This window comes from Pteropus medius, unplaced genomic scaffold (assembly GCF_902729225.1).
Source record: "Pteropus medius unplaced genomic scaffold, Ma_sr-lr_union100, whole genome shotgun sequence".
Classification (NCBI taxonomy): domain Eukaryota; kingdom Metazoa; phylum Chordata; class Mammalia; order Chiroptera; family Pteropodidae; genus Pteropus; species Pteropus medius.
The window spans coordinates 35916314-35929558 of NW_024340696.1; the positions used below are offsets into that span (position 1 = coordinate 35916314).

The following is a 13245-nucleotide window of genomic DNA, read 5'->3' on the forward strand; positions in this document are numbered from 1 at the left end:
AGCACTAACAAAAAACAGTAATTGTTATCTGTAAAGAGTAATTTCAAGTAGTAGCATTCTCACCTCTAATGCTCTCATTTCCCTCGTCAGCAAATTTAAATTACAACTTCATCTCGACCTCGCTACTACTCTTTGCCTCTTCTCCCCCACCCGCACACGCTCACCAGCCTGCGGTCTACTCTGCCTCCCCGCCCTTCCTCCTCCTCTTTTTCTAGCCCCTCCTCCTCGTTGAGTCAGTGGCTTGAAACTTTTAAAAGCTCTGTGCTCCAAGTTAGAAAAAAGCTTTTACGAGGTATCAGCACTTTTCTTTCATTAGGGAGAAGGAGTGAGGAAAGCACCAAACAGCAGCAGACTTTTAAACTTTAAATATAGACAGGTCTGAGTGCCTGAACTTGCTTTTTCATTTTACTTCATCCTCTAAGGAGTTCAATCACTTGGCGTGCCTACTTCACTTCTTTTAAGAGAAAGAGTAAGTTGGAAAAACAATTACCTATTTGTTTCTTTTTCTATAAGTAAAACTTTTCTAAAGTTTTTTTAATGTGTTAAATGTACCATTGATATGATACTGTAAACGGAATAATGAACTTGAAGTGTTTCTACAGTTTTAAAGTTAAAATCGAACATTCACTTTATTTTTTGACTGTTAAAAAGTTTTTAATAATAGAACAGGTAAAATCAGATTCAGACCTTTCCGATTAGAATAACGCAGAAGTTTACTGGATATTTGGTTTTTCATTTTAGAGTATAATTTTACTTTTTTCGTAACCAGTAATAGTCTAGGTGCTTTGTAACTTGAGGTGGGGGGGGCGGTAGGGGCCTGAGTTGGAATTTGACTGACAATTCACAAAAATCAAAGTGCAAATTTGCTTAGCAGATGCTTGCCACAGAATTCTACACTTTGTGCTTTTTCATATGGAAATTTTGATTGATGTTCTCTTTCTGTAGCCTTGCAAAGCAAGCTTCTTAACAAAGTGCTTTGTTAAGACCTTGCGGTACTTCCACGTGGTCTCTTCCTAGAATTTTCTCCGGTAAACAAAAAGGTATATAGTCAGTGTTGTAATATTGAGGGTTTTAAAGCTACAGTAAAGAGCCACTTTGTTTTCGCAAGCACTGGAAAAGTTTTGAAACCTTCAGAAGAGCCACCTTTTAATCAACCTCGTTGGCAATTCAGGAGATGAAATCCCTTGAATGGGCGGGCGGTGGTTACTTACAAACATTAGAGGGAGAGAACAAACGTTCAGAAAAGAGTGTATGCCAGGTTGCATTTGCAAAATCTTCTCCTAAAACCGGGGCTCCTAGAAAGAATACGAAACAAAATTTCTTAAACAGCTGCCTCAGAGGGAGCTAACTTGTCCCTCCGACCCCTCCCGCCTTCTGCCTGTCTGACCGAACCTGTAACAGACTTCAGAGCTCTGAGCAACACTTCTGAGTTGGAGCTTCCAGGGTACTGCCCGCAGGCGAAGATTACGCAGATTTGTTATTAAAAAGGGTTCAGTTTCTTAAATGCTATTATTGGTAACACATTCTATTAGAGTGCTCGGTAAGGATTTCGTCTGTTCTAACTCTACAGACTAATTCGTTTAAATTCTTGGTGTGACACTGCAGTTTGAAGTGTTTGCACCAGAGAACGCTGAAAAGCAAATAAAACTGAAAGCTTAGAGGAGGTCGGGGGCCGGCGCGGGCGCGGGGCGCCTCCTGCCATCTTAGCGCGCGCCGTCTCGCCGGGGCTCCCGCGCTGCCCCAGCCTTTGCGTTTTGGAGAGGTTTGGTGAGCTGTTGCCCTCCAATCCTTCCACTCACGTCAAACCCAGCGCAGGTCCGAGTTCTGCCACCCGAAAGGCGGGGCGAGTGGGGGGATGGGGGTGGCGGAGGGACAGCGTGTCAAATGATAAAAGAAGAGCAAATGCTTAGCTTAATTAAACTTGGCAATCTAATTTTCCACTTACCTCCATCCGCAGCATTTTTTTTCTAAAATTTGTGAAATCATACTGTATTAGCGTTGGTAAGGAAATCTGAGTACCTTTGGAATTACTGTGCTTAAATTGCACTTGTAACTCTCCTGGAAGTTCTCGAAACTTCCCGAGAATGTGGGGTAGGGCGCGAAGGAGTCGGGGGGAGGGGTATAATGATATTAGGAAATAACTAATGACGTGTCTTAAGACGGATTAGTACAGGATTAGGAAACTCAGACCCTGAGATCCGAGCAGCGGATCAGCCACAATATTCTCTTAGGCATCCAAACGTTTAATGAGCATCTTTGATAAAGCAATAGACATGGCTTTATTTGGAGATGGGTTTAATTTCTTTTGCTTTCCAAACTAAGTAATGAGATGATGCTTCATCTCACCCTCTGGAAAACTGGGCAAACTTGAACTCAGTCCAAAGTGCTTGGTGGTAATTTAAAGAATAGATTGAGGTGGGTTTTTTTGTTTGTTTATCTTGTTTATATGTTTTAAGAAGCCTAATCTTTTGTATAAGGATTGCTGAAAAAGTCCTGTAGTAATGCAGAGATCTTATTAAATTAACTCAGTTCCCAAGAATGAAATAAGCCAGTTAAACAGAAAATACCTCTGGGGAAGAGTAATGAATTTTTCTAGGTAGGCCCAGTTGACGGGAAATTATACCAAGGGCAGGAAATGTTTTCTGTCCTGGACTTCCCAAAGTCAGGGTATAGTTGTCACCTGCCCTTTGCCTGGAAAATGCAGTGGTAGTGCTTTGCTCCCACTTTTTTCACTCTTTAAACATATTCCACGTTTTCCCAATACCATTTGAAGTTTATTACCACAGTTCCCCTTACACTCAGTTCCTCACCCCTTACGGTCGGATTTCTACATTGCTGACACACCCTGGGAAATGTGGTTCCAAAGATTCTCTGCAGCAAGGATCTGAAAGGGTGTGCTTTCAGATAGTGACAATTGCTTTGTTACTCAGTGTTTTCAATCCTGCATAGAGAAGGGTGGGGAACTCTTGATAACCCTGCATTCCTTAGTCTTCTTTTACATTATCCATAGATGTAGCTAGGTAGGAGCCTCTGAGCCTTTAGATGTAATACTGGAGGGAAAGGAATGATAGGAAAGTAACCAGTGATTAATACCTCTACTCCACCTTTCCTGTTGTTCCGACTTCCCTACAAGATTCTCGGCTGTTTAAATTGATTGTTGAAGCTTGTCCACTCACACCAGTTCCTCTCTGGAAAGAAAAGTAATTATCTAGTGTTTATCATCCATGTCAATATTCAATAAACTATGTTTTGTGGAATGCTTAAAATTCACGGTAATATAAAAATAGTGTTCATTTTTTAGCAATTTCTATGAGTCCAGAGACATTTATAGGACATGGCTTTTTTGGGGGATTTGTGGGAGATGCCTCCAAAAAGATGCCTCCTCTTCACGGTTTTTCTCCTTATCAATTGGTAAAGGGTAAATTCTTCTCATCAATCCGTATGAGATTGCTAAAATAGCAATATTGTACTGATTCAGTGCTCATTGAAGAAAATAGACTATTCTTAATACACTTGTGAGCACCCTAGAAGTATGTTTATGTTATGAGAAAAATAACCAGGCTATTCAGTAAAAATAGTCAATTTGAAGGTGGGGGGAGGAGGACATCAAGAACTGATAGCAATAACATTTTTAAATCCAACAGACCACAATTAAAGAACATGGCTTTTAGCCTGCAGTTACTTCTGATTTAGGGTTTTTCTTCTACTTAAAGTAGCCATGAGAAACTTGATAGTTGGGAGTTGAGTGATAGCTGTTGAACTAGGGAGGGGATTAGATTGTCCCTATTTGGCAAGCAATCATCTTCTCTTTGGATGGAGTCCCTCAACCCCTATCTCATTGTTCTGTGGAGGCTGATGTTAATTGATTGATGAAGAGGGACAAGAGCCAAGGAAAGAAAGGCTGGCTGGTATGTCCCCCAACACACACCTCCCACAAAACTTTATGCAGTTCAAGGCCATGCATAAAATACCTGCGGAAATGTAACAATATCATTCTTCATAAAGGAATCTAAGGATAATCTGTCAACCATGGCCCAGAATTTGAAGTAGAGAAAATGTTTACATGGAATTTGCTACACTACAATTGGACCAGGGATAAGGAAGCAAAGGTTGTGTATTTTCTGATGAACTGAAATATTTTACATGGTACCTGATTCAAATCACTTAACTGTCTTCATAGACCGAGACTATATGGAGATGTTACATTAATTGGTGTTAATATTACATTTTGAGTTTTTTCTTCAAAGCCCCAACCCTCCCCTAAGATTTGTCATCCTTGAAATAAACACAAGTGTAAACAGGCTATTTCTTGCAATAGTATTCTCAATAACAATAAAATGTGGTACAGTCAGAGTTAGAATACCACAGAATTGGGAGACAACATGTTTTTGTTTTTAAATTTTAACCTGAAACAACATAATGGTGAAACTGAATAAACATCTATAATACCTGTTGTAGTTCTACAAGCATCCCAAATCACTACAATCTGATGCAATAAATCTGAGAAGCTCTTAAAGAGACCCCCACCTTTTTTATTTTTATTAATTCAGACCTATTACCTCTGCTCAAGAAGTATTTGAAGCATGTTGTTTCAACAGAATTCTCTGTTTCAGCAATTTTCACTTGGAAATTTAATAGTCTGCATAATATATGTGTGCGTGTGTGTGTATACATATATTACTGTGAAAGTTCTTTTCAAATTAATTTGAAATTTTAGAAGTTTGAGATATACAATTAAACAGAATCCCTAGGAGACAGTAAAAAATCTTGTGAAATCTGGTGGGGTTTTTTCGTTTTTGTTTTTCCGTGCAGCTCCCATTTAATTCATTCAGTCGATATTTATTTAGCATCTCTTTTAAGCACTGGATATACAGCAGTGCACAAAATAAACTACCTTGTGACATTCACATTCTAGCTGAGGAAAGCAGATAGCAATAAAACTTTGTTGTGGAGGGAGACCAACAATAAACAGGTAAATATATAATATGTCAAATAGAACTAAAGGCCATTAAGAAACAAAAGTCGGACAAGAGGAATAGGAAGTGACAGGGTTGGAGTGAGGGCTGATGAGGTGCAACCAGAGCAGAAACCTAAAAAAGTGAGGGAGGGGGCCATGCAGATGAAGCAGAGCTGATGGAAGCAGATCAGCTTGTTTGTTAGTCTGTTTTTTCATGATTGACTGAGGAGAATAGGTCAGCAAGCAGAGTGACTAGGCTACTGACACGAAACCTCAATAGAGGTGATGATGGCTGAGATGAGGCTAAGAGCAGGGATAGTGGCGAGAGTCATAGTCTGGTTTTGGGGGAGAAGATAAAAGCTATAGTATTGCTGATGGGTTGAATTTGGGTTATGCTAATTCTGTGTGATTATGAATATTACCAAAATAATATCTGGCTGTTGTGACTGTAGACGAATGGTTACAAGTGAGCCCAGTCAGACATTTAGTGTGAGGGAAAGGGGTCCTTATAAAAGTTAAAGACATTAGGAGGGTTTACATTTCGGTTTTGGGGCTTAAAATTTTTTGGTCTTAGTACATTAGAAACACACACTCATGTCATTTCCCTTTCCTCTCAAAAAAATCCACTAAATGAGTTTATCAGGAACTTCCATAGACGTTTCCTTAATGCATTTTTAGACTTCATGATTTCGTTCTTTTAAATATTAATGACCTTCATCTTCCCTAAGTGTTTATTTTCAGTCCTAAAAAAGTGATAGATACCAAGTCTCCCTTTAGTTTTCAGCAGTTCTATTTACCTTTATTTGAAGTCCCCACTCAACTCGTTACAGTTGTCTCTTCTAATTCTTATAATTATTAGGACATTAGTGAGATGAAGCAACTTGGCTGCACTTTTGGCACAGTAATTTGTTTTTAAGGCTCTGGCAAAAGGCACAGTTAACATTAATTTAAAATTGAAATTTTATCTTCATTTTGAATAAAATATTTGAATCCATGTGCTCTTGGGGAGCAGTAGATGTTGGTGAAATGATGCCGACATGTAGGAGAAGGGGATACAGTGAAGGGTGAGCTCAGTTCCCAGGATCCCAGAGAACTTCTGCTCTTCATGCTGCACACCCTCCACCCCTGCCACCCCAAAAATATACTCGTTCAGACCAGTGAGTGCCAGGAATGTGTGTTTTTAACAAATGCTGCCATGTGTGATATAGTTCGAAAACAACACTGAGAAGGGAGCAGAGGGTCCTCAGGCAAGTCACACTTAAGTGACTGTGGCTTTTGGCCTCTAGACTAGAAGGCCATGAAGAGCAATAGAAAATGTGATTTAACATGGTTCATAGAAGGCACAAGAAAGGGAAAGGTGGTCCAGCTGCTGGCAAGCATTGGCTTCTATTGGGAACTTTGCACAACTCTTTAACCTAGACCTTAGTCTGCATATAAAGTCTCAGCTTTGGAACCTGGAGGTGAAGTCATGAACATACATAATTACCTCCATATACATTCAGCTGGTTGTTCCCACGTATCAAATAAAGGATGTACCTGTCTCTACTGGTGAATATGCATGAGGTCTATAGTCTGTAAATCAATGCCAAGAATTCTGTAATCATGTAATTATGCCCTTTCCTTATAAAAGGACATTAAGTTTTCACTTAAAACTTGGGAAAATGAAAATATTAATGGGGAAGGCAACCATTTGACAGGACCTTTGATTCACAACACAGTGAACAACTACCAAAAAAGGTAACTATTTTTGTTACCTCTTCTTGACAATCACAAGCATTATAAGCCATCATATTAAACATTATCTAATGATTGGTAACTGTTTTTGTTACCTCTTCTTGAGAGTCACAGCATTATAAGCCATAATATTAAACATTATCTAATGATCTCTATGATAGTGGTAATGGCAGGTGTCTGCATGTTACAAAATACTAGGTGTCCAATCGAATAATTCATCTTATTTAGATGAAAGAGTATAATTCATTAACGCAAATAACAACTGTATGGATGCTTAAAGAAAAGACAACTTTGCAATTAAGTTTCTGGTGTATTAATAAGGAACTACTACCTAGAGAACTGCCCAGTGACCCAGTTCACATATTGTGGCTCTATGGGTATTTCTGTGACATCTCTAAATTATATGAAAGCCAAGTTTTGATTTGAATAGAATGTAAAGAAACTTAGTAATTAATTGCCACAAGCATCTACACAATCATATTTTACTTTGAATGATGAGGAAACATTGACCAAAATGACAGCTTCTCAATGTGCCTGGTCACATTTCTAAACTTAAGTTTGTCTTGAGCTCAATCAGTGAATGAATGTGATATGTATGCAAACAGTTTATCATTTTACATTTGATTGTTTCTGTTGTTCCCCACATCCCCACCCCTCACCACAATTGAAATATCTGAGCAAAAGCAGATGACACTAGCAAAATATCATAATTCTCTACAAACAAGATGAGAGCCAATTTACACATCATCACATAGAAACTGTCTATTGATATAACTCCAAAAATTCTGTTATGTTTGTTTGACCCTCATGGACTCTACTTCTCATTCCTAATATAGGATTTTCTGCTAAATTGTAGGGTGTTTTCCTTTTTTTTTCTTTTATGTTCTCTCACCATCAAACTGCTCATCAAAGCTAAATTACTCCCTTTCACTTCAAGCCTTCCCATGGCTATTCAACCATCTTTGTCAACCTTACAAGCCTTTGTTCTTGTTTGACTGCTTTTTTTTCATACATCAATTTTACTGTCTAACTAGTGACTTCAGAATCTAAAATGGCCATTCCTAAAAGTAGAAGGGAAGCTCCCCTTTTTTTTATGACCACTGGTAGAACATTATTTCTGTGACCTGCCCACCCACTTCCCACTTTTAACCCAGCATTCTTTGGCACCATTTTCTAGGCTGTCCTGAAAGATACCATTGCCTGCTAACTTAGATAGCTGGTGCATGGTTTCACTTTATTGATCAGCCATCTCTTTGTTTCATTCAGGAAATCCCAGACCAGATTTCCATTTCATTTTTTTTCTGGCTATATATAGCCAAGAAGTGCAGGTATTAGAAATATAGTGCTGCATGGTGGGGAAGAAGAATTCCCTGGATTTCATTTACTTCCTACAAGGAGAAGACAGCTCATAGTTCCAATACCAGATGAGAAACTTTATATTCAGATAATGAACGTATTTCTAAGAAGCCTACATAATCCTACTTTTGGTTACACTGTTTAAAATCCATTACCAAGCTCCTGGAAACTCTTTGCTTTGCTTGTTTTTTAATTATTAAATAATCTTTGATTACTTCATCTTTTTTAAATTCTCTAATTACTATTCTCTGCTGAAAATTTGACTATATTCTCTATGCCTGCCACATGTAATGTTACTTATTTCTTCCCAGCTTAGTCTTAAGATAATATATATCAAAGCATGAAAACATTTCTAGCTTTAGAGGCAGCTTTTTTATAATTTTAAAACCAATGTGGTAGATTGGAAAGTCTTGGCCTCGAGATCATAAGTCTTCTTCTGGCTCTGATGGCTGAATATTTCCTATATTCTTAGACTTCAGTGTTCATCAATTAAATGGGCTATTGGCAATTAGAAGTATAAAATTAAACAGATACATAACTTTTGGAATATCTCTACGGAGTTGGGTCTTTTTCTCATTGCCAATAATGGGGAAGTCCTATGCTTAGCTATATTTGAAAGTAGGTTCCTACATATAATGACACATTGTGTCGAAATGGTGTATTTCAGTACAACATATTTTTCTCTGGGCAGAAGACTTCTGAACCACATGAAGTACTGCTTAGGAAGAAATAGAGAAGTGTAAATGATCATAATGTGGAGAATGCACAGATTAACACCAAGGAAAAACATATCCGAATACAATTAGGAACAAAGTGCTATACAACAGGATTGAGGTTTAGATACGGGTTGTGTGCATGTTCATGTGTATGTGTGTTCATGAGTATCTTTACCTCAATTTTTAGATACCAGGCTGACTAACACATCAGTATTTCGATTAGGCATGCATCCAGACACAGGCCTATCAGGCAAGAACTGTCCTTGTTTATCAGACAGATACAATAAGCAGATAGAGCTTCTTAAGTCATGTGCAAAGGTGGTTGAGCAAGCAATACATCTTTACAGGTTAAGATTGCATTTACTTGGCACATAAGCTCCGTTGTTTCTAAGACTTACTGTATTTCAGGAAAATGTGAGACCTCTGTGTAGGGGGAAAATGGAACAGGAAGAGTTTGCACCTTTTTTTTGGAAGTATGCTTGAAAGATATGAGACCGTTTTTATAATATTTTGACTGTCGGCTAGAAGGAACTATATATTAAACTAATAATTTGCAATCTATGATCATTGAGTTGTCTTTTTGTTTCTTTTCAGACGGTGCCTGGGCAACATGGGTGACTGGAGTGCCTTAGGCAAGCTCCTTGACAAGGTTCAAGCATATTCCACTGCTGGAGGGAAGGTGTGGCTCTCAGTCCTTTTCATTTTCCGAATCCTGCTACTGGGGACAGCCGTTGAGTCAGCCTGGGGTGATGAGCAGTCTGCCTTTCGTTGTAACACACAACAACCTGGTTGTGAAAACGTCTGCTATGACAAGTCTTTCCCAATCTCTCATGTGCGCTTCTGGGTCCTGCAGATCATCTTTGTGTCTGTTCCCACACTCTTGTACCTGGCTCACGTGTTCTACGTGATGCGGAAGGAAGAGAAACTGAACAAGAGAGAGGAGGAACTGAAAGTTGCCCAAACCGATGGTGCGAATGTGGAGATGCACTTGAAGCAGATCGAAATAAAGAAGTTTAAGTATGGTATTGAAGAGCACGGCAAGGTGAAAATGCGAGGGGGCTTGCTGCGAACCTACATCATCAGCATCCTCTTCAAGTCTGTCTTTGAGGTGGCCTTCTTGCTAATCCAGTGGTACATCTATGGATTCAGCCTGAGTGCCGTTTATACTTGTAAAAGAGAGCCATGCCCACATCAGGTGGACTGCTTCCTCTCTCGTCCCACAGAGAAAACCATCTTCATCATCTTTATGCTGGTAGTGTCCTTGGTGTCTCTTGCCTTGAACATCATCGAACTCTTCTATGTCTTCTTCAAAGGTGTTAAGGATCGTGTGAAGGGGAAGAGCGATCCCTACCACACTACCACCGGCCCACTGAGCCCTTCCAAAGACTGTGGATCTCCAAAATACGCTTATTTCAATGGCTGCTCCTCACCAACTGCTCCCCTCTCGCCCATGTCTCCTCCTGGGTACAAGCTGGTTACTGGAGACAGAAACAATTCTTCGTGCCGCAATTACAACAAACAAGCAAGTGAACAAAACTGGGCTAATTATAGTGCAGAACAAAATCGAATGGGGCAGGCAGGAAGCACCATCTCTAACTCCCATGCACAGCCTTTTGACTTCCCTGATGACAACCAGAATTCTAAAAAACTAGCTGCTGGGCACGAACTACAACCACTAGCCATTGTGGACCAGCGGCCTTCCAGCAGAGCCAGCAGTCGCGCCAGCAGCCGACCTCGGCCTGATGACCTGGAGATCTAGATCCAACCTTGAGAGCATCAAGATTCCACTCAGTTGTGGAGAAGAAAAAGGTGCTGTAGAAAGTGCACCTTAGGTGTTCATTTTGTTCCAGTGGAGGTGGTACTCAATAGCCTTCGTCATGAGGCTTAGAAAACACAAAGACATTAGAATACCTAGGTTCATGGGGGGTGTTTGGGATAGACAGGTGGAGAGGGAGGGGATAAGGGAGGTACATATTGGTATTTAATGTAGTTGATTCAAAGAACTTAAGAGTTGCATTAGATGATACGTAGATAAGGGCTTTTTCTCTACCACCCCACCACCCTTAAGAATAATTCTGTGTATGTGAAAGAGTGGGTGATATTTTTGGCTAAATACTTCTTTTGTTTTACCAAGAAACTGAAATAACTTTGGCCAGGAAAAATACTTTCTAAACATTTTATTTCTTTTTATCAAGAAAAAGATGCAGAATTGTACTTATGTCCCTGCTAAAACATTCCATTGTTAAAATTTGCACTTTGAAGGTAAGCTTTCTAGGCATGACCCTCCAGGTGTCAATGGACTTGAGCTACTATATTTTTATCTTGATATCGGTAAAAGTTCAGACAGCCCACAGGAGAAGACTTCCCATGCATTTGCAAATCTCAGCCAAGTTATATGTACATTCTTTTTCACATCCACTCGCATCATATTACCATCACTTTTTCATCATTCCACAACTACTATTACATTCATTTAATGATTTCTGAAAACATTTTTAAAATAGTTGGGATGTCACTTGACATTTTTTGAGTCGAGTCAGGGAAGCAAGCCATGCTCAATATTTAACAGTCACTTGTATGTGTATGTGTGGAAGTGTTTTATTTGTCATGTATTGGTACAAGCAGATACAGTATAAACTCGCAAACACAGATTTGAAAATAATACACCCACAGTGTTCAAATTTGAACCTTTCTCTTGGATTTTATGGTGTGGGCCAATATGGTGTTTACATTATATAATTCCTGCTGTGCGAGTAAAGCACACTTTTTTCCTAAAATGTTTTTTCCTGTGTATCCTATTATGGATACTGGTTTTCTTTATTATGATTTTTCCCCCTTTTTTTTTTTTTTTTTAGAATATAGCAGTAAAGCTATTGCTGAAATGAATGATTTTCTTTTTCTGAAATGTAATCATTGATGCTTGAATGATAGAATTTTAGTACTGTAAACAAGCTTTAGTAATTAATGTGAGAAACTTAGAAGAAATGCTTAGAATGGACTATTAAGTGTGCCTAAATGAATTTTGCGGTAACTGGTGTTCTTGGTTTTGTCCTACTTAATACACATTAATTCAGAACTTGTATTCTATTATGAGTTTGACAGTCTTTCACAATGACCAGCAACTTTGATGTTTGCACTAAGATTTTATTTGGAATGCAAAAGAGATCAAAAGAGGTTCAGTAGTACACATGTAACTAATTTATTTGAAATATATCCTAAAGAAATCTTCCAGTTTCTTCAAGTGCCTTTTTAAAACATCACCGAGGATTAGTGAAAATGTAGAGTACCATATTTTTCTTCTTGCATGTCATCTACATAAACTGTTTTGTACAATGAGAAATACTAATTTGTTTGACATTCCATGTTAAACTACTGTTTTGTTCAGCTTCATTGCATGTAATGTAGAACAAGTCCATGAGATCCTGTGTTCTGGAGAGTGTTCTTTATTCAATAAAGTTTTAAGTTAGTGTAAAGATGGCCTCTACATCCTGTGTGCTTTTTAAAACTTATTGCATCCATTCACAATCATCAAAGACATTTCCAAAGGTTGTGAAGATTTGAGCAAATAAGATTCACAAGATTCAAGAATCTTTGAAAGGCCAATAGTTACAGTTAGCTCCGTTTAGCGCCACATTCTTAACATTTTGGGGGTATTTATTCAACTGAGAAGATAAACAAGTGTTAAATTTGGAATATATGCAATTAATGAGATGTGTGGATGAGTTTAAAATAAGATAATACTCAGTAATTTAGTAAACCTATACATGACAAAAATAAGCATGCAAAGATAAGGATTTTAAGCTATAGAGCTTCCTGGAGATTAAAGAATAAGAACAGGGTTGGTTTGAGTATAATGGTGCTCTATGACAAAAGAATGAAATAGATCTATGAAAATAAAATTTTAAAAAAATTTAACACCCAAGGAAAATTGAACCATTCAGAGGGGATAGAATAATTCTGGGCAATTGATAATATTGCTGTAATTTTAAATATAAAGTATTAATGTTTTTAAGTCACATTTCAAGAAAATTTTTTAATTTAAAATTGTTTACATAAACATTTATTATCACAAAGCTAACTAGTAGATAAAGGGAGCACTGAAGACACTAATTTAGAAATAATCTAGTCCAGTTGCTTTTTTATTTCCTATTTTGATGACAAAGGTTATGAAATTTTCCTAAGGTCAAAAGATTATCTAATAAACAGGTTCCCAGTCAATTAATATAATTGATAGTGTCAACAATTCTTCAAGTATTTTCATTTAGCTGGCGGAGAACTCAGAGAAGGACGTTTTCTCTGTGTTCGTCTATTTGCATTTACTATGGGGAATAGAGAAACTGATGATTTGAGTGTATGTGTTTGTATCCTACACAAGCAGGCTTCATTGGGTATGGATAGACAAATGACTACTGAATGTTACAGAGATGTAGGGTGGAGGTATGAAACGGGTTTCTAATGTATGTGTGTGGAGGTGGGAGGGCA

At 38.2% G+C, this 13245-nt stretch overlaps 1 protein-coding gene across 1 annotated transcript; it reads left to right on the top strand.

Moving 5' to 3' along the window:
• Nucleotides 1–257: 257 nt before the first annotated feature.
• On the top strand, nt 258–12236 carry GJA1 (gap junction protein alpha 1). The gene is made up of 2 exons (XM_039871478.1): nt 258–469; nt 9358–12236. The coding sequence occupies exon 2, from the start codon at nt 9374–9376 to the stop codon at nt 10520–10522; it is 1149 nt and encodes a 382-aa protein (XP_039727412.1). The 5' UTR covers nt 258–469; nt 9358–9373; the 3' UTR covers nt 10523–12236.
• Nucleotides 12237–13245: the final 1009 nt, after the last annotated feature.